Here is a 25,669-nt window from a genome sequence, read left to right as displayed (position 1 = left end):
TACCATTAGATCAGAAAGACAAATGTTTCCTCCAGGGTTATCCTTTGTCAAAAATTCTTCAGGAGCTTTGCACACTATTCTAGACCTGACAAGACTCAATAAATTTGTCAATGCCAGAGTCACCTAATTCTAAAACAGGGAATCAAGTGATGACCATATTTAGACAAAATTCTGTTGATAATAAGGTTGGAACACACAGGTATTTAGATACCTACCGGTAAATCCTTCTCTCTGATTCCACAGGGGATACTGGACGCCCTCCACAGCTCTCTCACCTGCTTCTTGCAGTTAGTTTTTGTGCTTTGACCTGTTTATGTGTTCTGCGTGTGTGTTCTCCTGGTTCATTCCTACTCTGTTCCATCTCCTTTCTGTCTACATTTTCTAACTGGGGGATGATGGGTACTAGAGGGGGAGGAGCTACACACTTTTCTAATTTATCATGTGCCTAGCTCCCAGCAACCAAGCCTGTAAACCCAGCGTAAGATCCAGTGTCCCCTGTGGAATCAGAGAAAATGATTTACCGGTAAGTACCAAAATCCCGTTTTATGCTTTTTGCATGTGCTGTTTTCTTCATCTTTTTTGCAGCTATAATTATACTACCCCAGAGAATATCAATCTATTTGTATAGCAAAACTTACTATTTAACTGTGATGTAACAAACTCTGCTTATTGAATAATTCCTATGTACCGACATAGGGGGTAATCCAGAACTGATCGTAGCAGCAAATTTGTTAGAAGTTGGGCAAAACCATGTGCACTGCAGGGGGGGCAGATATAACATTTGCAGAGACTTAGATTTTGGTGGGTTATTTTGTTTCTGTGCAGGGTAAATACTGGCTGCTTTATTTCTACACTGCAATTTAGATTTCAGTTTGAACACACCCCACCCAAATCTAACTCTCTCTGCACATGTTATATCTGCCCCCCTGCAGTGCACATGGTTTTGCCCAACTGCTAACAAATTTGCTGCTACGATCAGGTCTGAATTACCCCTATGGTCATTGATTTACATAGGCACTACCTTGCACAGCATAGTCTCATTTGAGACATTTATTGACACAAAGCTGTTTATAATATATCTTTATAAAGCAGATAGAACACAATATTATTTACTTATTTACTTCTATTTAGAAGGTTGATCTGAATTTTGGGAATACTCAATTCTTCACCTATCTATGTCCAATTCCGAGGGACTCTCATTGGGCAGTCTTTTCCACTCTATGGAACATTCTCTCTTGTTTACAGACTGCAATAACACTAACTACATAATTGTTATTTTCCATACAGGAATTAAAGGGGTACACACCAACACCAATCATTATTTGTTATATGTGATATAGGATACAAACATTATACGGCTACAACTACTTCGTTGTCAAGAAATATAATTTATTTTTGTATCACTATACATTGTTTGTGTTTTTGTATCTGGCTAATCTGATGTTTGAACCCAAAAAATGGCACAACAGAAGTGGTTCCATGGCCAAGATCCCATACACTCAGTCTTCAACTAGAATTACTAGCCTTCTATGTTACTAACAGACCTCCCTGGAGCACAATATCCAATTATCAAGGACTACCAAAGTGTCTCTGACCTGATGGCAAAGCCCAAGATTAAAGACACAGGGAGTGTCACTCTTCTAAGGGCTTGCATTAACACCAGCTTCCAGAGCTACAAGTTGGAGCACTCACCTACTCACAAAGATGGTTCAAAGGACTTAAGTCACAGAATAAAATAAAAAATAAAAATGGATATTAGCGCAAAGTGGAAGGCAGTCTTCTCAGGCAGCAGAGCAGTGTGTAGACTCCATAAATTGTCAGGTAGGAATTGATTGGCTGTTACTTTATCTCCTACTTTCGCTCCCTCTCCAAGGCTAAGTATATCTGCCCCTTGGTCTTCATCAAGTGGGCATTATGGCAACAAAACGGAATGCCAAAATACCAAGATTCTTGTCTTGCTACAAAATTACAGTGACAGAAGCAATGGGTGTACTGTAAATCCAAAGGAATTATCCTACATCTTGCCTTAATTTCCGCTCATATCTCGCAAATGAAGATCTATTAAAAGAGAGCAAGACGCAGCAATAGTACTCCTACTTTAGCAACGGTGTCCAGAGTTAGTGGAAGCCTTTGAAATACTTCAGGAGGAACCATGGTTTCTGCCTGTTTGCCCAGATTTATTGCCCAAGGGTCCACTCTTTCACCAAAATGTACAACAGTTAAGTTAAAGCATTGGCAATTGAACTGGGGCTAATTAGAGAGAGAGTAACAAAGTAACTAACAGACTTGCAGACAAGGATGGCTCTTATTAAATCATGCAAGTCTACAATAAACCTAAAAGAAGCAATAGTTCCACACATACATCATGTGGCTACATGGGGAGCTCATTCTAGTGCTCAAGACTTTGCTGTAAGTCACTTTTGAACCAATGCAGGAAGATTTTCTGTGATGGATGACATAATTGAATGTAATTTCAATGGTGATAGTTACTTTTGCTAGAAGGATTGGACAATTACTGGCATTAAGATACAACTAAACCTTTTTACATATCTATGAGGATAAAATGGTTCTAAAAGCTAATCCAACTATCTTGCCAAACTTATCTACATTTCATATTAATCTTTTTACCCACAGTCAGCAGATGAAATAATGAATAAATGAATTTCGTGGATTTAATGAAAGGAATAGCTATATACTGTAGGTATGCAGATCATGAAGGTATAAGGAATACAGGACTGTCATGATTCCAGCAGGACCTCAGATAGATCAAGCCCCTTTCAGGCAAGGCAGTTCCAGGTGGATTAGAGAAGTCACCATAGAAGAATAGAATAAAAATAGTGCAGCACTGCAAGACAGCCCATATTGGTATAAATGTAAGTATACAAACAAGACAAAACAGAGATATAGGCACATGGGAGACATTAAGGAAAGGTGATTTAAACAGGGGGCATGAGGTAGATGGATTCCCGTAATGACTTCTCTTGTGCACTTATTAATGGAGACAAAACCTGCTGCAAACAAATTACATATCATTATTTACATATTAGTAAATTAACATGACCACCCTCAGCTGCAATAAGTAGTTTAATATGACTTTTCCTCATTTTAGTTACAAGGAAATGCTTTTTACACTGGTCTTCTTGCAGTTCTAGAAGTCTATGCTGAACTGTTGTAACAGCAGCTTCAAATCCTTACACAAATTATTTCTATGCACTTTGCCTTGTCAAGGACCTTCTGAAAAGTCTCACCTGCTGCCATCTCCTGATTGACAAGCTGTACTTGCAGATTGAAGATTTGCTCATGTACCTTGCTGTGGGACAATTTGAGTTTCTCTCTTCTATTCACCATGTAGCAAAGGTTTCTTACCTGTTAATGTATGAGACATAAAATCAATTTGTACACAGACCTTTATTAATTACTTATCTCTTAAAAAGGGATGGACACTGGCCTCAAAAGGTTTCTTGATAAAATGTGCTTAATAAAGGGTAATATATATGCTAAACATCATTTTATGCTTTGAGGAGGGTAGTAATTTTGGGAACTGTGTCTGATACTGCTTAGTCCACTTTCTCACAGGTTTACTTTTTTGTGACCAGGCTATGGGGTATATGCAATTGTGGTCGAATTGCTGCAAATGTCCAAAAACGGGGCATTTTCGACACAAAAAAAAAAAATTCGACAATGCAATACAGTACTTTTCGCCAAAAAAAAACGGACGTTTCAGATTCGACTTTTAAAATTCGACGGTTGTCAAATTCGACATGTCTGCAATGGTAAAAAATGCGGCTTTTCGACAAAAGTATATTCAATTGAAGAATGTCGATTCGACAACAGTGCTTTTCGACAGTTATTTCGTCAATTTCATTCCGCCTCACTTTGCAAGCGGAATCTATTAAAAAATTTTAAAAACATGTTTTTTTTTATTGATAATAGCATATCTATCTATATTAGAAGGGATTATGTACTTGGTTTGTCTATTAGGAGACACAAGTATTATTTATATATTTTTTTAAATATTTTTTTTTTTTTAACTGACTAAAATAGAGAGAGCATGGTTTTCAGTGGGAAGGGGTGGGAATGGGTTAAAATCAAGAAAAAAAATGTGTGGGGTCCCCCCTCCTAAGCATAACCAGCCTCGGGCTCTTTGCGCCGGTCCTGGTTGTAAAAATACGGGAAAAAATTGACAGGGGATCCCCCGTATTTTTAGAACCAGCACCGGGCTCTGCGTCCGGTCCTGGTGCCAAAAATACGGGGGACAAAAGACGTAGGGGTCCCCCGTATTTTTAACACCAGCACCGGGCTCCACTAGCTGGAAAGATAATGCCACAGCCGGGGGACACTTTTATATCTGTCCCTGCGGCCGTGGCATTAAATCCCCAACTAGTCACCCCTGGCCGGGATACCCTGGAGGAGTGGGGACCCCTTAAATCAAGGGGTCCCCCCCTCCAGCCACCCAAGGGCCAGGGGGTGAAGCCCAAGGCTGTCCCCCCCCATCCAAGGGCTGCGGATGGGGGGCTGATAGCCTTGTGTCAAATAAAAGAATATTGTTTTTTTGCAGCAGAACTACAAGTCCCAGCAAGCCTCCCCGCAAGCTGGTACTTGGAGAACCATAAGTACCAGCATGCGGGGGGAAAAACGGGCCCGCTGGTACCTGTAGTTCTACTACACAAAAATATCCAAATAAAAACAGTACACGCACACCGTGATAGTAAAACTTTATTACATACATGCCGACACACACATACTTACCTATGTTCACACGCCGACCTCTGTCCACTTCTCCAAGTAGAATCCACGGTGTACCTAAAAATAAAATTATACTCACCAAAATCCAGTGTAGCTGTGTCCTGTTCTTTTTTGTAATCCACGTACTTGGCAAAAAAAGAAAACGCATTACCCGGACCACGGTCTTAAAGGGGTCCCATGTTTACACATGGGACCCCTTTCCCCGAATGCTGAGACCCCCCGTGACTCCTGTCACAGAGGGTCCCTTCAGCCAATCAGGGAGCGCCACGTCGTGGCACTCTCCTGATTGGCTGTGCGCGTCTGAGCTGTCAGATGGCACATCGCACAGCTGCTCCATTATCTTCAATGGTGGGAACTTTGCGGTCAGCAGTGAGGTCACAGGGGGTCCCGGCATTCGGGGAAAGGGGTCCCATGTGTAAACATGGGACCCCTTTAAGTCCGTGGTCCGGGAAATGAGTTTAATTTTTTTGCCAAGTACGTGGATTACAAAAAAGAACAGGACACAGCTACACTGGATTTTGGCGAGTATAATTTTATTTTCAGGTACACCGTGGATTCTACTTGGAGAAGTGGACCGAACCTCGTGTCAACATAAGTATGTGTGCGTCGGCATGTATGTAATAAAGTTTTACTTTCACGGTGTCTGTGTACTGTTTTTATTTGGGTATTTTTTTTTAGTAGTAGAGCTACAGGTACCAGCGGGCCCGTTTCCCCCCGCATGCTGGTACTTGTGGTTCTCCAAGTACCAGCTTGCGGGGGAGGCTTGCTGGGACTTGTAGTTCTGCTGCAAAAAATAAGAATTTACTTGCCGATAATTCTATTTCTCGTAGTCTGTAGTGGATGCTGGGACTTCCGTAAGGACCATGGGGAATAGCGGCTCCGCAGGAGACTGGGCACAAAGTAAAAGCTTTAGGACTAGCTGGTGTGCACTGGCTCCTCCCCCTATGACCCTCCTCCAAGCCTCAGTTAGGATACTGTGCCCGGACGAGCGTACACAATAAGGAAGGATTTTGAATCCCGGGTAAGACTCATACCAGCCACACCAATCACACCGTACAACCTGTGATCTGAACCCAGTTAACAGTATGATAAAACTTAGGAGCCTCTAAAAAGATGGCTCACAACAATAAACAACCCGATTTTTTGTAACAATAACTATATACAAGTATTGCAGACAATCCGCACTTGGGATGGGCGCCCAGCATCCACTACGGACTACGAGAAATAGAATTATCGGTAAGTAAATTCTTATTTTCTCTGACGTCCTAGTGGATGCTGGGACTTCCGTAAGGACCATGGGGATTATACCAAAGCTCCCAAACGGGCGGGAGAGTGCGGATGACTCTGCAGCACCGAATGAGAGAACTCCAGGTCCTCCTCAGCCAGGGTATCGAATTTGTAAAATTTTGCAAACGTGTTTGCCCCTGACCAAGTAGCTGCTCGGCAAAGTTGTAAAGCATGAGCCTACTTTCCTTGTGGAATGGGCTTTAACAGATTTTGGCTGTGGCAGTCCTGCCACAGAATGTGCAAGCTGAATTGTACTACAAATCCAACGAGCAATCGTCTGCTTAGAAGCAGGAGCACCCAGCTTGTTGGGTGCATACAGGATAAACAGCGAGTCAGATTTTCTGACTCCAGCCGTCCTGGAAACATATTTTCAGGGCCCTGACTACGTCCAGTAACTTGGAGTCCTCCAAGTCCCTAGTAGCCGCAGGTACCACAATAGGTTGGTTCATGTGAAACGCTGAAACCACCTTAGGGAGAAATTGAGGAAGAGTCCTCAATTCTGCCCTGTCTGAATGAAAAATTAGGTAAGGGCTTTTATATGATAAAGCCGCCAATTCTGAGACACGCCTGGCTGAAGCCAGGGCTAACAGCATTACCACTTTCCATGTGAGATATTTCAAGTCCACAGTGGTGAGTGGTTCAAACCAAAGTGATTTTAGGAACCCTAAAACTACATTGAGATCCCAAGGTGCCACTGGTGGCACAAAAGGAGGCTGTATATGCAGTACCCCCTTGACAAACGTCTGAACTTCAGGCACTGAAGCCAGTTCTTTCTGGAAGAAGATCGACAGGGCCGAAATTTGAACCTTAATGGATCCTAATTTTAGGCCCATAGACAGTCCTGCTTGCAGGAAATGTAAGAAACGACCCAGTTGAAATTCCTCTGTGGGGGCCTTCTTGGCCTCACACCACGCAACATATTTTCGCCAAATGCGGTGATAATGTTTCGCGGTTACATCCTTCCTGGCTTTGATCAGGGTAGGGATGACTTCATCTGGAATGCCTTTTTCCATCAGGATCCGGCGTTCAACCGCCATGCCGTCAAACGCAGCCGCGGTAAGTCTTGGAACAGACAAGGTCCCTGCTGGAGCAGGTCCTTTCTTAGAGGTAGAGGCCACGGATCCTCCGTGAGCATCTCTTGCAGTTCCGGGTACCAAGTTCTTCTTGGCCAATCCGGAGCCACGAGTATAGTTCTTACTCCTCTCTTTCTTATGATTCTCAGTACTTTTGGTATGAGCGGCAGAGGAGGGAACACATACACCGACTGGTACACCCACGGTGTTACCAGAGCATCCACCGCTATTGCCTGAGGGTCCCTTGACCTTGCGCAATATCTGTCCAGTTTTTTGTTGAGACGGGACGCCATCATGTCCACCTTTGGTTTTTCCCAACGGTTTACAATCAGTTGGAAGACTTCTGGGTGAAGTCCCCACTCCCCCGGGTGGAGGTCGTGTCTGCTGAGGAAGTCTGCTTCCCAGTTGTCCACTCCCGGGAATGAACACTGCTGACAGTGCTACCACATGATTTTCCGCCCAGCGGAGAATCCTTGCAGCTTCTGCCATTGTCCTCCTGCTTCTTGTGCCGCCCTGTCTGTTGACGTGGGCGACTGCCGTGATGTTGTCCGATTGGATCAATACCGACTGACCCTGAAGCAGAGGCCTTGCTTGACTTAGGGCATTGTAAATGGCCCTTAGTTCCAGGATATTTATGTGAAGAGACGTTTCCATGCTTGACCACAAGCCCTGGAAATTTCTTCCCTGTGTGACTGCTCCCCAGCCTCTCAGGCTGGCATCCGTGGTCACCAGCATCCAATCTTGAACGCCGAATCTGCGGCCCTCTAGAAGATGAGCCCTCTGTAACCACCACAAGAGAGACACCCTTGTCCTTGGAGATAGGGTAATCCGCTGATGCATCTGAAGATGCGATCCGGACCATTTGTTGTTGGAATCAGCTGTGATTTTGGGATATTTAGAATCCACCCGTGCTGACGTAACACTACCTGAGACAGTGCTACTCCGAACTCTAACTGTTCCCTGGACCTTGCCCTTATCAGGAGATCGTCCAAGTAAGGGATAATTAAGACGCCTTTTCTTCGAAGAAGAATCATCATTTCGGCCATTACCTTGGTAAAGACCCGGGGTGCCGTGGACAATCCAAACGGCAGCGTCTGAAACTGATAATGACAGTCTTGTACCACAAACCTGAGGTACCCTTGGTGAGAAGGGAAGATTGGGACATGGAGATAAGCATCTTTGATGTCCAGAGATACCATATAGTCCCCTTCTTCCAGATTCGCTATCACTGCTCTGAGTGATTCCATCTTGAACTTGAACCTTTTTATGTAAGTGTTCAAGGATTTTAGATTTAAAATTGGTCTCACCGAGCCGTCCGGCTTCGGTACCACAAACAGCGTGGAATAATACCCCTTTCCCTGTTGTAGGAGGGGTACCTTGATTATCACCTGCTGGGGATACAGCTTGTGAATAGCTTCCAATACTGCCTCCCTGTCGGAGGGAGACGTTGGTAGAGCAGACTTCAGGAATCTTCGAGGGGGAGACGTCTCGAATTCCAATTTGTACCCCTGTGATACTACCTGCAGGATCCAGGGGTCCACTTGCGAGTGAGCCCACTGCGCGTTGACATTTTTGAGACGGGCCCCCACCGTGCCTGAGTCCGCTTGTAAAGCCCCAGCGTCATGCTGAAGACTTGGCAGAAGCGGGGGAGGGCTTCTGCTCCTGGGAAGAGGCTGCCTGGTGCAGTCTTTTTCCTCTTCCTCTGCCCCGGGGCAGAAATGAGTGGCCTTTTGCCCGCTTGTTCTTATGGGAACGAAAGGACTGAGTTTGAAAAGACGGTGTCTTTTTCTGCTGAGAGGTGACCTGGGGTAAAAAGGTGGACTTTCCAGCCGTTGCCGTGGCCACCAGGTCTGATAGACCGACCCCAAATAACTCCTCCCCTTTATACGGCAATACTTCCATATGTCGTTTGGAATCTGCATCACCTGACCACTGTCGCGTCCATAACGCCCTTCTGGCAGAAATGGACATCGCACTCACTCTTGATGCCAGGGTGCAAATATCCCTCTGTGCATCACGCATATATAGTAATGCATCCTTTAAATGCTCTATAGTTAATAATATACTGTCCCTATCCAGGGTATCAATATTTTCAGTCAGGGAATCCGACCAAGCCACTCCAGCGCTGCACATCCAGGCTGAGGCGATTGCTGGTCGCAGTATAACACCAGTATGTGTGTATATACCTTTTAGGATATTTTCCAGCCTTCTATCAGCTGGTTCCTTGAGGGCGGCCGTATCAGGAGACGGTAACGCCACTTGTTTTGATAAGCGTGTGAGCGCCTTATCTACCCTAGGGGGTGTTTTCCAACGTGCCCTAACCTCTGGCGGGAAAGGGTAAAGTGCCAATAATTTGTTAGAAATCAGCAGTTTTTTATCGGGGGAAACCCACGCCTTATCACACACATCATTTAATTCATCTGATTCAGGAAAAACTACTGGTAGTTTTTTCACACCCCACATAATACCCTTTTTTGTGGTACTTGTAGTGTCAGAAATGTTCAATGCCTCCTTCATCGCCGTGATCATGTAACGTGTGGCCCTACTGGACATTACGTTCGTCTCCTCACCGTCGACACTGGATTCAGTATCCGTGTCTGGGTCTGTGTCGACCATCTGAGGTAACGGGCGTTTTAGCGCCCCTGACGGTGTCTGAGACGCCTGAATAGGCACTAACTGATTTGCCGGCTGTCTCATGTCGTCAACAGTTTTTTGCAAAGTGCTGACATTGTCACGTAATTCTTTAAATACAACCATCCAGTCAGGTGTCGACTCCCTAGGGGGTGACATCACTAACACAGGCAATTGCTCTGCTTCCACATCATTTTCCTCCTCATACATGTCGACACAATCGTACCGACACCCAGCACACACACATGGAATGCTCTGACAGAGGATAGGACCCCACTAGCCCTTTGGGGAGACAGAGGGAGAGTTTGCCAGCACACACCAGAGCGCTATATATATTCAGGGATAACCTTATATAAGTGTTACTCCCTTTATAGCTGCTGTATTATATATTAGCTGCCAATAGTGCCCCCCTCTCTTGTTTTACCCTGTTTCTGTAGTGTAGTCTGCAGGGGAGAGTCAGGGAGCCGTCCTTCCACCGGAGCTGTGAAAGAAAATGGCGCTTGTGTGCTGAGGAGATAGGCTCCGCCCCCTTCACGGCGGCCTTTTCTCCCGCTTTTTTTCTGGAAAACTGGCAGGGGTTAAATGCAACCATATAGCCCAGGAGCTATATGTGATGCATTTCTTTAGCCACATAAGGTTTTTATCAAGTTTTATTGCGTCTCAGGGCGCTCCCCCCCAGCGCCCTGCACCCTCAGTGACCGGAGTGTGAAGTGTGCTGAGAGCAATGGCGCACAGCTGCAGTGCTGTGCGCTACCTTATCTGAAGACAGGAACGTCTTCTGCCGCCGCTTTCTCCGGACCTCTTCGCTCTTCTGGCTCTGTAAGGGGGCCGGCGGTGCGGCTCCGGGACCCATCCAGGCTGAACCTGTGATCGTCCCTCTGGAGCTAATGTCCAGTAGCCAAGAAGCCCAATCCACTCTGCACGCAGGTGAGTTCGCTTCTTCTCCCCTTAGTCCCGCGCTGCAGTGAGCCTGTTGCCAGCAGGACTCACTGAAAATAAAAAACCTAAGTATACTTTTACTTCTAAGCAGCTCAGGAGAGCCACCTAGATTGCCCCCTTCTCGGCCGGGCACAAAATCTTAACTGAGGCTTGGAGGAGGGTCATAGGGGGAGGAGCCAGTGCACACCAGCTAGTCCTAAAGCTTTTACTTTGTGCCCAGTCTCCTGCGGAGCCGCTATTCCCCATGGTCCTTACGGAAGTCCCAGCATCCACTAGGACGTCAGAGAAAACAATATTCTTTAATTTGACACAAGGCTATCAGCCCCCCATCCGCAGCCCTTGGATGGGGGGACAGCCTCAGGCTTCACCCCTGGCCCTTGGGTGGATGGAGGGGGGACCCCTTAATTTAAGGGGTCTCCACTCCTCCAGGGTACCCCGGCCAGGGGTGACTAGTTAGTGATTTAATGCCACGGCCGCAGGGACAGATATAAAAGTGTCCCCGGCTGTGGCATTATCTCTCCGACTAGTGGAGCCCGATGCTGGTGTTAAAAATACGGGGGACCCCTACGCTTTTTGTCCCCCGTAATTTTGGCACCAGGTCCGGACGCAGAGCCCGGTGCTGGTTGTGAAAATACGGGGGATCCCCTGTCAATTTCCCCCCCGTATTTTTACAACCAGGACCGGCTCAAAGAGCTCGAGGCTGGTTATGCTTAGGAGGGGGGACCCCACGCAATTTTTTTCTGTTTTTTTTAATCATTTTTGTGCCGTCCAAAAAGTCGAATCCAGGACGCACATATCCGTCAATTGGTCTGTTTTTTCGACAGCGGGACTGTCGAATCCGTTTTTTATTGAATATGTCGAATTCGGGTCCCGGCGGGAGGGTATGTGGCTGTCGAATTGGGTCGAATTTAAAAACGGTCGAATTCCAGCCGGAATTCAACCGCAATTGCATATACCCCTATGCCTGCAATTATGTTATCTACTACCACCAATAGGTCATATAGATTCTTTACGCCCCCTAGTTTTTATAAAATAATTAACTGACAGTACTGGAAATAAATTATGGGACTTTTGGGAAGAGAAATAATGGAACTATATGTAATAATGCAAAACTAACTAGCTCCATCATGTAAACTAGATATATATCTTATGCAAACTAGGTAAAGATCTATATCCAGTCTTACTTTAACATTTACATTTCAAATATACAAAAGGCGAAAGATATGTATTGCGACTTTGTATAGTTTAAATGTAATAATACATAAATATATATATATATATATATATATATATATATAATATTTTTTTATGGGATCAGTATGATTATACAAATGGTGGGGATGCCAGCCATCAGCGGAACGAGCGCAAAGAGTCCCCTTGCGGGCTCGGTGCCTCACCGCAGGTTCTATTCCCACTCTATGGGATTCGTGGACACCCACAAGTGGGAATAGCCCATGTTAGCCAGGATTCCGGCTGTCAGCATTGTCAGCGGTCGGGATTCAGGCGTCTGTATCCTGACCGCGGGCAAATTAACCGCATCCTATATAATATATATGTATCACATATATATATATATATATATATATATATATATATATATATTTTTTTTTTGTTTTTGTTTACACACACACTTTCCTAGATGAATGTTGCACATACAATGAATAACAAAATATGTACAAATAATCAACAATTAATGCAAACAGGGATATTTTCATTTTTTGGGGTTTAGAGTAAGATAAATAAATAGACAAAGCTTCCATCAAGCCTTATTATGAACATAATCCCTTATGAAAAAAGCCAGACAGAAGCCAATATGAACATAAAAGAAACGCCTGACTTACTCTCTCTAGGTCTTGCCTAAGGTGCATGAACATCCTCATCCTGGTATGAATGCTGTCCTCCTTAGGTTGGATCAAACCATTCTGTTCATCCTCTTTCGGAGGCAACAGCGGTTTGTTAAAATTACTTTTCCGTTTTAACTTCCAAAATGAAAAAATGAAGTCCACAGTAAGTTTGGGCAACCCCAGTTCAGCTGCCACATCATCTACATTTACCATAGTGTAAAAATCTTCCTCCAGCTCCTTCAGCTTCTGAGCACGCAGGCTGGTCTTTTCACTCTCACTCTGTCTGTTGTCAATGGGGGCTTTGTCTGGCTCTTCCTGTGCGCCTGCAGGGCAATGCTTGTTCTTGCTGTGCTTTAAGCAATAGGACTTAAACTTTACTTCATCGCCTTCATCTAGTATAGTCTTCATGTCCAAACTGTGTTCAAAGGCGCAAGTGACGTGAAAGGCTGTGATGCAGCTCTTAACTGAGCACTAAACAAATAAAATAGTGGAATGAAGGACCATGACCACAAATAAGATGAGGAAAACAATACAGTAATTTATTTTAAATAAACTGTATTATAAATACAATTAAACGCACACTATTAAAACGATAAATTAATATGCAATGAACATTAGACTGATACAATGTTGTGCATGTTTCCAGCACAATTTACTGCCATTTTTCTATTTGATAATTATTTTACATGAATTTGATCCTTGGCAAATAGGTAAAAGTAAGCTGGCCAAACGTTGTGCAATCACTCTTCTGATCAGGCTGATAACTGCAGTGTATGGCCACGACTGAGCAGCAACTATCGCTTTATCAGGCATGAGATTATCTTCCAACATGTCTGACAGATACAATAATTGGTGTCCTGATCGGACAGTGGATATACTTACCATCAGACAGACCGTGTACGCCAATGTCAGACAATAGGCCTGTGACTGATGGAGAGTTTGATCGCATAGTGTATGGCCAGCGTAAAAGATCCATCTAAAAGGTGGCTACTAATACCTGGACAAATCAGCACACTCACAGATAAAGACTGTGCATCTACCTGTATGCAGGCTCCTGTCTTCAGCTTGCACAGACTGCAAACCAATGCCCACCGACTGGGAGGGATGTGAGAAATCTTTGTAATGGGTTCCATTCTCTCAGGACAAGCAATGCTCACCTGCACAAAAATTAAGAAATTACTGATAAACTTCCACTGAACATTTTCTCATAAAGCCTCAACAACAGTTGTAAGCACTCAATATTGCAGGATGCGCTAAAAAAAATAAGATTTTACTTACCGATAAATCTATTTCTCGTAGTCCGTAGTGGATGCTGGGACTCCGTAAGGACCATGGGGAATAGCGGCTCCGCAGGAGACAGGGCACAAAATAAAAGCTTGAGATATCAGGTGGTGTGCACTGGCTCCTCCCCCTATGACCCTCCTCCAAGCCAGTTAGGATACTGTGCCCGGACGAGCGTACATAATAAGGAAGGATATTGAATCCCGGGTAAGACTCATACCAGCCACACCAATCACACCGTACAACTCGTGATCTGAACCCAGTTAACAGTATGATAAATTTAAAGGAGCCTCTGAAAGGATGGCTCAACAATAATAACCCGAATTTTTTGTAACAATAACTATATACAAGTATTGCAGACAATCCGCACTAGGGATGGGCGCCCAGCATCCACTACGGACTACGAGAAATAGATTTATCGGTAAGTAAAATCTTATTTTCTCTAACGTCCTAAGTGGATGCTGGGACTCCGTAAGGACCATGGGGATTATACCAAAGCTCCCAAACGGGCGGGAGAGTGCGGATGACTCTGCAGCACCGAATGAGAGAACTCCAGGTCCTCCTCAGCCAGGGTATCAAATTTGTAGAATTTAGCAAACGTGTTTGCCCCTGACCAAGTAGCTGCTCGGCAAAGTTGTAAAGCCGAGAGCCCTCGGGCAGCCGCCCAAGATGAGCCCACTTTCCTTGTGGAATGGGCTTTTACTGATTTTGGCTGTGGCAATCCTGCCACGGAATGTGCAAGCTGAATTGTACTACAAATCCAACGAGCAATCGTCTGCTTTGAAGCAGGAGCACCCAGCTTGTTGGGTGCATACAGGATAAACAGCGAGTCAGTTTTCCTGACTCCAGCCGTCCTGGAAACATATATTTTCAAGGCCCTGACAACGTCCAGCAACTTAGAGTCCTCTAAGTCCCTAGTAGCCGCAGGTACCACAATAGGTTGGTTCATGTGAAATGCAGAAACCACCTTAGGTAGAAATTGAGGACGAGTCCTCAATTCCGCCCTGTCAGAATGAAAATTTAGGTAAGGGCTTTTACATGATAAAGCCGCCAATTCTGACACACGCCTAGCTGAAGCCAAGGCCAACAGCATCGACACCTTCCACGTGAGATATTTTAAATCTACCGTAGACAATGGTTCAAACCAGTGTGATTTTAGAAATCTCAACACAACATTGAGATCCCAAGGTGCCACTGGAGGCACAAAAGGAGGCTGTATGTGCAGCACCCCTTTCACAAATGTCTGAACTTCAGGTACTGAAGCCAGTTCTTTCTGGAAGAATATCGACAGGGCCGAAATTTGAACCTTAATGGACCCTAATTTTAGGCCCATAGACAGTCCTGTTTGCAGGAAATGCAAGAAACGACCCAGTTGAAATTCCTGTGTAGGGGCCTTCTTGGCCTCACACCACGCAACATATTTACGCCAAATGCGGTGATAATGTTTTGCGGTTACTTCCTTTCTGGCTTTTACCAGAGTAGGGATGACTTCTTCTGGAATGCCCTTGTCCTTCAGGATCCGGCGTTCAACCGCCATGCCGTCAAACGCAGCCGCGGTAAGTCTTGGAACAGACAAGGCCCCTGCAGTAGCAGGTCCTGTCTTAGAGGTAGAGGCCACGGTTCGTCCGTGAGCATCTCTTGAAGTTCCGGGTACCAAGACCTTCTTGGCCAATCCGGAACCACGAGTATAGTTCTTACTCCTCTCCTTCTTATGATTCTCAATACTTTCGGTATGAGGGGCAGAGGAGGGAATACATACACTGACTGGTACACCCACGGCGTTACCAGAGCGTCCACTGCTATTGCCTGAGGGTCCCTTGACCTGGCGCAATATCTGTCCAGTTTTTTGTTTAGACGTGACGCCATCATATCCACCTTTGGTCTTTCCCAATGGTTTACAATTTGGTGGAAGACTTCTGGGTGAAGTCCCCACTCTCCCGGGTGAAGGTCGTGTCTGCTGAGGAAGTCTGCTTCCCAGTTGTCCACTCCCGGAATGAACACTGCTGACAGTGCTATCACATGATTTTCCGCCCAGCGAAGAATCCTTGCAGTTTCTGCCATTGCCCTCCTGCTTCTCGTGCCGCCCTGTCTGTTTATGTGGGCGACTGACGTGATGTTGTCCGACTGGATCAACACCGCCTGACCCTGAAGCAGAGGTTTTGCTTGAATTAAGGCATTGTAAATGGCCCTTAGTTCTAGAATGTTTATATGAAGAGATGTTTCCATGCTTGACCACAAGCCCTGGAAATTCCTTCCCTGTGTGACTGCTCCCCAGCCTCTCAGGCTGGCATCCGTGGTTACCAGGATCCAATCCTGAATGCCAAATCTGCGGCCCTCTAGTAGATGAGCCCTCTGAAGCCACCACAGGAGAGACACCCTTGTCCTTGGCGACAGGGTTATCCGTTGATGCATCTGAAGATGCGATCCGGACCATTTTCCCAGTAGATCCCACTGAAAAGTTCTTGCATGGAATCTTCCGAATGGAATCGCTTCGTAAGAAGCCACCATTTTTCCCAGGACCCTTGTGCACTGATGCACTGAGACCTGTCCTGGTTTTAGGAGGTTCCTGACTAGCTCGGATAACTCCCTGGCCTTCTCCTCCGGGAGAAACACCTTCTTCTGGACTGTGTCCAGAATCATTCCTAAGAACAGTAGACGTGTCGTTGGAATCAGCTGCGATTTTGGAATATTTAGAATCCATCCGTGCTGACTTAGCACTACCTGAGATAGTGCCACTCCGACTTCTAACTGTTCCTTGGTTCTTGCCCTTATCAGGAGATCGTCCAAGTAAGGGATAATTAAGATGCCTTTTCTTCGTAGAAGAATCATCATTTCGGCCATTACCTTGGTAAAGACCCGAGGCGCCGTGGACAATCCAAACGGCAGCGTCTGAAACTGATAATGACAGTTTTGTACTACAAACCTGAGGTACCCTTGGTGAGAAGGATATATTGGGACGTGGAGATAAGCATCCTTGATGTCCAGCGACACCATATAGTCCCCCTCTTCCAGGTTCGCTATCACCGCTCTGAGTGACTCCATCTTGAATTTGAACCTTTTTATGTAAGTGTTCAAAGATTTTAGATTTAATATTGGTCTCACCGAGCCATCCGGCTTCGGTACCACAAATAGTGTGGAATAATACCCCTTCCCCTGTTGTAAGAGGGGTACCTTGATTATCACCTGCTGGGAGTACAGCTTGTGAATGGCTTCCAGAACTGCCTCCCTGTCGGAGGGAGACTTTGGTAAAGCAGACTTCAGGAACCGATGAGGAGGAAACGCCTCGAATTCCAGTTTGTACCCCTGTGATACTACCTGTAGAATCCAGGGATCCACTTGCGAGTGAGCCCACTGCGCGTTGAAATACTTGAGACGGGCCCCCACCGTGTCTGAGTCTGCTTGTAAAGCCCCAGCGTCATGCTGAAGACTTGGCAGAAGCAGGGGAGGGCTTCTGCTCCTGGGAAGCGGCTGCATGGTGCTGCCTTTTTCCTCTTCCTCTGCCCTTGGGCAGAAAAGAGTGACCTTTTGCTCGCTTGTACTTATGGGAACGAAAGGACTGAGTTTGAAAAGACTGTCTTTTTCTGTTGATGTGAAGTAACCTGGGGTAAAAAGGTGGATTTTCCAGCCGTTGCCGTGGCCACCAGGTCTGTTAGACCAGCCCCAAATAACTCCTCCCCCTTATACGGCAATACTTCCATGTGCCGTTTGGAATCTGCGTCCCCTGACCACTGTCTGGTCCATAATGCTCTTCTGGCAGAGATGGACATTGCGCTTACTCTTGATGCCAGGGTACAAATATCCCTCTGCGCATCACGCATATATAGCAATGCATCCTTTAAATGTTCTATAGTTAACAGAATATTGTCCCTATCCAGGGTATCAATATTCTCAGTCAGGGAATCCGCCCATGCGACTCCAGCACTGCACATCCAGGCTGATGCGATTGCTGGTCGCAGTATAACACCAGTATGTGTGTATATACTTTTCAGGATATTTTCCAGCCTCCTATCAGCTGGTTCTTTGAGGGTGGCCGTATCAGGGGACGGTAACGCTACTTGTTTAGATAAACGTGTGAGCGCCTTATCTACCCTAGGGGGTGTTTCCCACCGTGCCCTAACCTCTGGCGGGAAAGGGTATAGTGCTAATAACTTATTAGAAATTAGCTGTTTTTTATCGGGGGAAACCCACGCTTTATCACACACCTCATTTATTTCCTCAGACTCAGGAAAAACTATTGGCAGTTTTTTCACACCCCACATAATACCCGCCTTTGAGGTATTTGTAGTGTCAGAAAGGTTTAATGCCTCTTTCATTGCCGTGATCATGTAACGTGTGGCCCTACTGGACATTACGTTTGTCTCGTCACCGTCGACACTAGATTCAGTATCTGTATCGACCCACTGAGGTAGCGGCCGTTTTAGGGCCCCTGAGGGTGTCTGAGACGCCTGAACAGGCACTAATTGATTTGCCGGCTTTCTCATGTCGTCAACAGTTTTTTGTAAATTGCTGACATTATCACTTAATTGCTTAAACACAATCATCCAGTCAGGTGTCGACTCCCTAGGGGGTGACATCACTAACACAGGCAACTGCTCCGCCTCCACCTCATTTTCCTCCTCATACATGTCGACACACGCGTACCGACACACAGCACACACACCGGGAATGCTCTGATAGAGGACAGGACCCCACTTAGCCCTTTGGAGAGACAGAGGGAGAGTCTGCCAGCACACACCCAGCGCTATATATATACAGGGATAACCTTATATAAGTGTTAATCCCTTATAGCTGCTGTTAATCTAGTTATTTGCTGCCAAAATGCCCCCCCTTCTCTTTTTTACCCTGAATCAGAAGCAGTACTGCAGGGGAGAATCAGGGAGCCGTCCTTCCAGCGGAGCTGTGAGGGAATAATGGCGCCAGTGTGCTGAGGAGATAGGCCCCGCCCCTTCACGACGTCCTTAACTCCCGCTTTTTTGTGTAAAATGGCAGGGGAAAAAATACATCCATATAGCCCTGGAGCTATATGTGATGTATTCCTTTTGCCAGCTAAGGTATATGTGTGTTATATTGCGTCTCAGGGCGCTCCCCCCCAGCGCCCTGCACCCTCAGTGACCGGAGTGTGAAGTGTGCTGAGAGCAATGGCGCACAGCTGCGGTGCTGTGCGCTACCTTAGTCTTGAAGACAGGATGTCTTCTGCCGCCGCTTTCACCGGACCTTCGTCTCTTCTGGCTCTGTAAGGGGGACGGCGGCGCGGCTCCGGTGACCCATCCAGGCTGAACCTGTGATCGTCCCTCTGGAGCTAACGTCCAGTAGCCTAAGAAGCCCAATCCACTCTGCACTCAGGTGAGTTCGCTTCTTCTCCCCTTAGTCCCACGATGCAGTGAGCCTGTTGCCAGCAGGACTCACTGAAAATAAAAAAACCTAACTAAACTTTTATTCTAAGCAGCTCTGGAGAGCTACCTAGTCTGCACCCTTCTCGGCCGGGCACAAAAATCTAACTGGCTTGGAGGAGGGTCATAGGGGGAGGAGCCAGTGCACACCACCTGATATCTCAAGCTTTTATTTTGTGCCCTGTCTCCTGCGGAGCCGCTATTCCTCATGGTCCTTACGGAGTCCCAGCATCCACTTAGGACGTTAGAGAAAATACATATACTTAACAGTCCAGGTTTTAAAGGACATCAATACATAAACACAGGTTGTTAAATCAAACTGACTGAAGTAATAATGAAGTCACTTGAGCCCAAACATGGTTATCCTTAAAACCTGGACTGTTCAGGTGCCTTAAGGGCCAGATTTGGAAATCTTTAAGTTATTGGGGGTTCAGTATAATATACCGGAGGCTGGATTGCCGGCCGTCCGTATACAAACAAGGGCATCCCGGCCATCAGTATGCCGGCAGGGGGCGATCGCTTGCTGCACTCGCCACAGGTTCAATTCCCACTTTATGAGTGGGAATAGCCTCTGTTAGCCGGGAATTCTGGCTGTCAACATTGTCAGCGGACGGGATCCTGGCATCGGTATCCTGACCGTCGGCAACTTAACTGCATTGTGTTAGTGGTTAACTTCAGTCTGCTTTACCAGGGGTATATATTGTTCAGCACATTTTTAGACTCTTAGCTGGGTGTAACACAGGAATGAAGGGGCAGGCTGACATAGCCCGAGTATGTTAAGGGGGGTGTTAACACATCTTGAGCCGATATAGAGTTGCGAAAGCCTCAGAAAGATCCCTAAGCAGGTGTATCAGTTGAGGCCGGCTCTCCCCCGATGCTAGAGAACTGTGCCGATTATCACCATTGTAGCTCTTGCTAAAAAATTATATATTCAAACCTGGTGTGCAGAAAACATGCCCCCCGGGCAACTCTGCATAGTTAGCGAAATAACGTTTGCTTCGCAAATGTATTTTACATTTGTAAGTAAAACTTGCATCTAACACTGCACAAGGCCCTGAATGTTGTAATCTCCTCCCAGGGGTTCTTTTCCTGTGTGCACCTGGCATCCCTCCAAATAAAAAGGGCCTCCACCCAGATTTGTAGAGTAGGCTGCAGAGGAGTGATGTGCCAAGCTGCCATTAGGGCGCTTCAGGCTGCCCACATAATTATGTTTTTTTCAGATTCAGATTTTTTTTTTTTTATGGAAAAAGGCTCTAATGTGGCCTTCCCTAGAATAGTCATCTGCACCCTAGGCTGTCCTAGGCAATATGCAAGGCTTCCAGGCAAGGAGGGGGAAATAAACAGTACTGTATCAGAAAAAAAAAGCTTATACTGTACCTCCGGTATCCAGAGAGCACAGCTCACATGGGCCCATTTGGTTCCAGTTCTTGTGGCTTTCATGGCTCCTCCTCTCTTAGGACACAAAATACACTGTGGGTGAACACCCAGAACACAGGTTCGACATAGCCAGCTGCCTTCTGGGACCTTCAGTATGCCATAACATGCCTTGCAAAACAGATACACATGCCTTACATATGCTTCTCATAGCGGATATCTGCTATAACATAACCACCAAAAATTGCTGAATATACTGTAAGGGCCACACTAACCATCATACTTCAGTATAATTCTGACACTGAAAAGAAAAAAAGAAGTCTGAAAGCGCTGGTCTTCAGTTAAAGATTTTTATATTTAAAATATTTTTGTCTCTACAATATGTGTACAGATATATATCTCCCAATAAAAAAAATATAAAAACTAAAATATATTTATGATGCTAATTATTTCTTCATGGTACATAGATAAGACAATTTGCATAAGTATCTTCACAGAGCAGACATTTATGTCTATGTGTATGAAATGAGTATTTCATACACATAAATTTCTGCCACAGCTAATGGGAGTCTGATTAGAGAAACAATTGAATAGCTCAGAGAGACACCCACAAAAATAAGATTTTAAACCTACCGGTAAATCTTTTTCTCCTAGTCCATAGAGGATGCTGGGGACTCCGTAAGGACCATGGGGTATAGACTGGCACCGCAGGAGATATGGGCACTATAAAGAACTTTAGAATGGGTGTGCACTGGCTCCTCTCTCTATGCCCCTCCTCCAGACCTCATTTAGAGAAACTGTGCCCAGAGGAGACGGACAGTATGAGGAAAGGATTTTTGTTAATCTAAGGGCAAGATTCATACCAGCCCACACCATCCACACCGTATAACCTGGAATATACGCAACCAGTTAACAGTATGAACAAAAACCAGTATCAGCTAAAGACTGATCTCAACTGTAACATAACCCTTATGTAAGCAAAAACTATATACAAGCCTTGCAGATTTCGTCCGCACTGGGACGGGCGCCCAGCATCCTCTACGGACTAGGATAAAAAGATTTACTGGTAGGTTTAAAATCTTATTTTCTCTTACGTCCTAGAGGATACTGGGGACTCCGTAAGGACCATGGGGTTTATACCAAAGCTCCAGACCGGGCGGGAGAGTGCGGACGACTCTGCAGCACCGACTGAGCAAACGCAAGGTCCTCATCAGCCAGGGTATCAAATTTATAGAACTTTGCAAAAGTGTTTGAACCTGACCAAGTAGCTGCTCGGCAAAGCTGTAACGCCGAGACACCTCGGGCAGCCGCCAAAGAAGAGGCCACCTTCCTAGTGGAATGGGCCTTTACTGAATTTAACGGCAATCCCGCCGTAGAATGAGCCTGCTGAATCGTGTTACAGATCCAGCGAGCAATAGTCTGCTTCGAAGCAGGAGCGCCAACTTTGTTGGCCGCATACAGGACAAACAGTGCTTCTGTTTTCCTAACTCGAGCCGTCCTGGCTACATAGATTTTTAAGGCCCTGACTACATCCAGGGACTTGGAATCCTCCAAGTCACCCGTAGCCACAGGCACCACAATAGGTTGGTTCATATGAAATGAAGAAACCACCTTAGGCAAAAATTGAGGACGAGTCCTCAACTCTGCTCTATCCACATGGAAGGTCAAATAGTGGCTCTTGTGAAACAAAGCCGCCAATTCGGACACCCGCAGATGCCAAGGCCAACAACATGACCACCTTCCAAGTGAGAAATTTCAATTCAACCGTTTGAAGAGGTTCAAACCAGTGAGACTTTAGGAACCGTAACACCACGTTAAAGTCCCAGGGTGCCACTGGGGGTACAAAAGGAGGCTGGATGTGCAGCACTCCCTTTACAAAAGTCTGGACTTCTGGGAGAGAAGCCAATTCCTTCTGAAAGAAAATAGACAGGGCCGAAATCTGTACCTTAATGGAGCCTAATTTTAGGCCCATATCCACTCCCATCTGTAGAAAGTGGAGAAAACGGCCCAGATGGAAATCTTCCGTAGGAGCATTCTTGGCTTCACACCAAGAAACATATTTCCTCCAGATACGGTGATAATGTTTTGCCGTCACCTCCTTCCTAGCCTTTATCAGAGTAGGGATGACCTCCTCCGGAATACCTTTCCCAGCTAGGATTCGGTGTTCAACCGCCATGCCGTCAAACGTAACCGCGGTAAGTCTTGGAACACGCAGGGCCCCTGTTGTAACAGGTCCTCCCTGAGAGGAAGAGGCCATGGATCTTCTGTGAGCATCTCCTGAAGATCTGAATACCAGGCCCTTCGAGGCCAATCTGGAACAATGAGGATTGTTCTCACTCTTTGTCTTATGATTCTCAATATTTTTGAGATGAGAGGAAGAGGGGGGGAACACATAGACCGACTGAAACACCCAAGGTGTCACCAGGGCATCCACCGCTACAGCCTGAGGGTCCCTTGACCTGGCATAATACCTCCGAAGCTTCTTGTTGAGGCGTGACGCCATCATGTCTATGTGAGGAATTCCCCAAAGACTTGTTATCTCTGTAAAAACGTCTTGATGAAGTCCCCACTCTCCTGGATAGAGATTGTGTCTGCTGAGGAAGTCTGCTTCCCAGTTGTCCACTACCGGAATGAAGACCGCTGACAGAGCGCTTACGTGATTTTCCGCCCAGCGCAGAATCCTGGTGGCTTCCGCCATTGCCACTCTGCTCCTTGTCCCGCCTTGGCGGTTTACATGAGCCACGGCTGTGACGTTGTCTGATTGAATCAGAACCGGTAGGTCGCGAAGAAGATTCTCCGCTTGTCGTAGGCCGTTGTATATGGCCCTCAAGTACGTTGATGTGCAGACAAGCCTCCTGGCTTGACCATAGGCCCTGAAAACTTCTTCCTTGTGTGACTGCTCCCCATCCTCGGAGGCTCGTGTCCGTGGTCATCAGAACCCAGTCTTGAATGCCGAACCTGCGACCCTCTAGAAGGTGAGCACTCTGCAGTCACCACAGGAGAGACACCCTGGCCCGGGGGGACAGGCTTATCTTCTGATGTATTAGTAGATGGGACCTTGACCACTTGTCCAGGAGGTCCCACTGAAACGTCCTTGCATGAAACCCGCCGAAGGGGATGGCCTCGTAGGCTGCCACCATTTTCCCCAGAACTCGAGTGCATTGATGAACAGACACTCTTTTTGGTTTTAGCAAGTCTCTGACCATGTTCTGGAGTTCCTGGGCTTTTTCCATCGGGAGAAAAACCCTCTTCTGTTCTGTGTCCAGAATCATGCCTAGGAATGATAGTCGAGTCGTTGGAATCAATTGTGACTTTGGCAGATTGAGAATCCAACCGTGTTGTTGTAGTACTCTCAGGGAGAGCGACACGCTCTTCTGCAATTGATCTCTCGATCTTGCTTTTATCAGGAGATCGTCCAAGTATGGGATAATTGTGACTCCCTGCCTGCGCAGGAGCACCATCATCTCCGCCATCACCTTGGTGAAAATCCTCGGGGCCATGGAAAGCCCAAACGGCAACGTCTGAAACTGGTAATGACAGTCCCGTACAGCGAATCTCAGGTACGCCTGATGAGGAGGATATATGGGGACATGAAGTTATGCATCCTTTATGTCGAGTGACACCATAAAATCCCCCCCTTCCAGACTGGAGATCACAGCCCGGAGCGATTCCATCTTGCATTTGAACTTTTTCAAGTACAGGTTTAGGGATTTTAGATTTAAAATGGGTCTGACCGAACCATCCGGCTTCGGGACCACGAACAGGGTCGAATAGTACCCTTTCCCCTGTTGAACTAGAGGAACCTTGACAATCACTTGCTGTTGATACGGCTTTTGAATTGCAGCTAACACTACTTCCCTCTCTTGGGAAGAAGCTGGCAAGGCCGACTTGAAAAATCGTCGAGGGGGCACCTCTTCGAATTCCAGTTTGTAGCCTTGGATACAATATCCATCGCCCAAGGATCCACTTCTGACAGAACCCAGACCTGGCTGAAGAGTCGAAGACGTGCCCCCACCGGTGTGGACTCCCTCAGTGGAGCCCCAGCGTCATGCGGTGGATTTAGTAGAAGCCGGGGAGGACTTCTGCTCATGGGAACTAGCTGGAGCAGAAGCTCTCTTTCCTCTACCCTTACCTCTGGCGAGGAAAGATGACCCCCGACCTCTCCTGGACTTATGCGCCCGAAAGGACTGCATCTGATATTGTGGAGTATTCTTTTGCTGCGGGGGAACAAAAGGCAAAAAGGTAGATTTACCCGCAGTAGCTGTGGCAACCAGGTCCGCGAAACCTTCCCCAAATAAAACTTCACCTTTGTATGGCAAAACCTCCATATGCTTCTTTGTCAATAAAATGGTATCCATATCTAGGGTATCAAGGTCAGCTGACAAGGTATCTGTCCAAGCTGCAACCGCACTACACACCCATGCCGATGCTATTGCCTGTCTGAGCAAAGCACCTGTATGCGCATAAAATAAGAATTTACTTACCGATAATTCTATTTCTCATAGTCCGTAGTGGATGCTGGGAACTCCGAAAGGACCATGGGGAATAGCGGCTCCGCAGGAGACTGGGCACAAAAGTAAAAGCTTTAAGACTAGCTGGTGTGCACTGGCTCCTCCCCCTATGACCCTCCTCCAAGCCTCAGTTAGGATACTGTGCCCGGACGAGCGTACACAATAAGGAAGGATTTTGAATCCCGGGTAAGACTCATACCAGCCACACCAATCACACCGTACAACCTGTGATCTGAACCCAGTTAACAGCATGATAACAGAGGAGCCTCTGAAAAGATGGCTCACAACAATAATAACCCGATTTTTGTAACTATGTACAAGTATTGCAGACAATCCGCACTTGGGATGGGCGCCCAGCATCCACTACGGACTATGAGAAATAGAATTATCGGTAAGTAAATTCTTATTTTCTCTGACGTCCTAGTGGATGCTGGGAACTCCGAAAGGACCATGGGGATTATACCAAAGCTCCCAAACGGGCGGGAGAGTGCGGATGACTCTGCAGCACCAAATGAGAGAACTCCAGGTCCTCCTCAGCCAGGGTATCAATTTTGTAGAATTTTACAAACGTATTTGCTCCTGACCAAGTAGCT

General features: G+C 46.2%; 1 protein-coding gene across 4 annotated transcripts in view; it reads right to left on the bottom strand.

Annotated features, from left to right (window-relative positions):
* LOC135019092 (regucalcin-like) overlaps nucleotides 1–25,669 on the bottom strand; it is a 282,886-nt gene that overhangs the window by 68,478 nt on the left and 188,739 nt on the right. For all 4 annotated transcript variants that reach the window (XM_063953073.1, XM_063953071.1, XM_063953072.1 and 1 more), the window contains 4 exons: nucleotides 20,569–20,736; nucleotides 13,561–13,677; nucleotides 12,518–12,991; nucleotides 3,249–3,366 (listed from right to left, as the gene is read on the bottom strand). In XM_063953073.1, coding sequence (XP_063809143.1) covers nucleotides 3,249–3,366; nucleotides 12,518–12,991; nucleotides 13,561–13,677; nucleotides 20,569–20,736 — 877 coding nt within the window. The remainder of the gene's footprint in view (nucleotides 1–3,248; nucleotides 3,367–12,517; nucleotides 12,992–13,560; nucleotides 13,678–20,568; nucleotides 20,737–25,669) is intronic.

The sequence above is a fragment of the Pseudophryne corroboree genome, chromosome 2, assembly GCF_028390025.1.
Source record: "Pseudophryne corroboree isolate aPseCor3 chromosome 2, aPseCor3.hap2, whole genome shotgun sequence".
NCBI classification, from domain to species: domain Eukaryota; kingdom Metazoa; phylum Chordata; class Amphibia; order Anura; family Myobatrachidae; genus Pseudophryne; species Pseudophryne corroboree.
The sequence above is the reverse complement of the archived record's forward strand: the minus strand, read 5'-3'. Positions and strand labels throughout refer to the sequence as shown.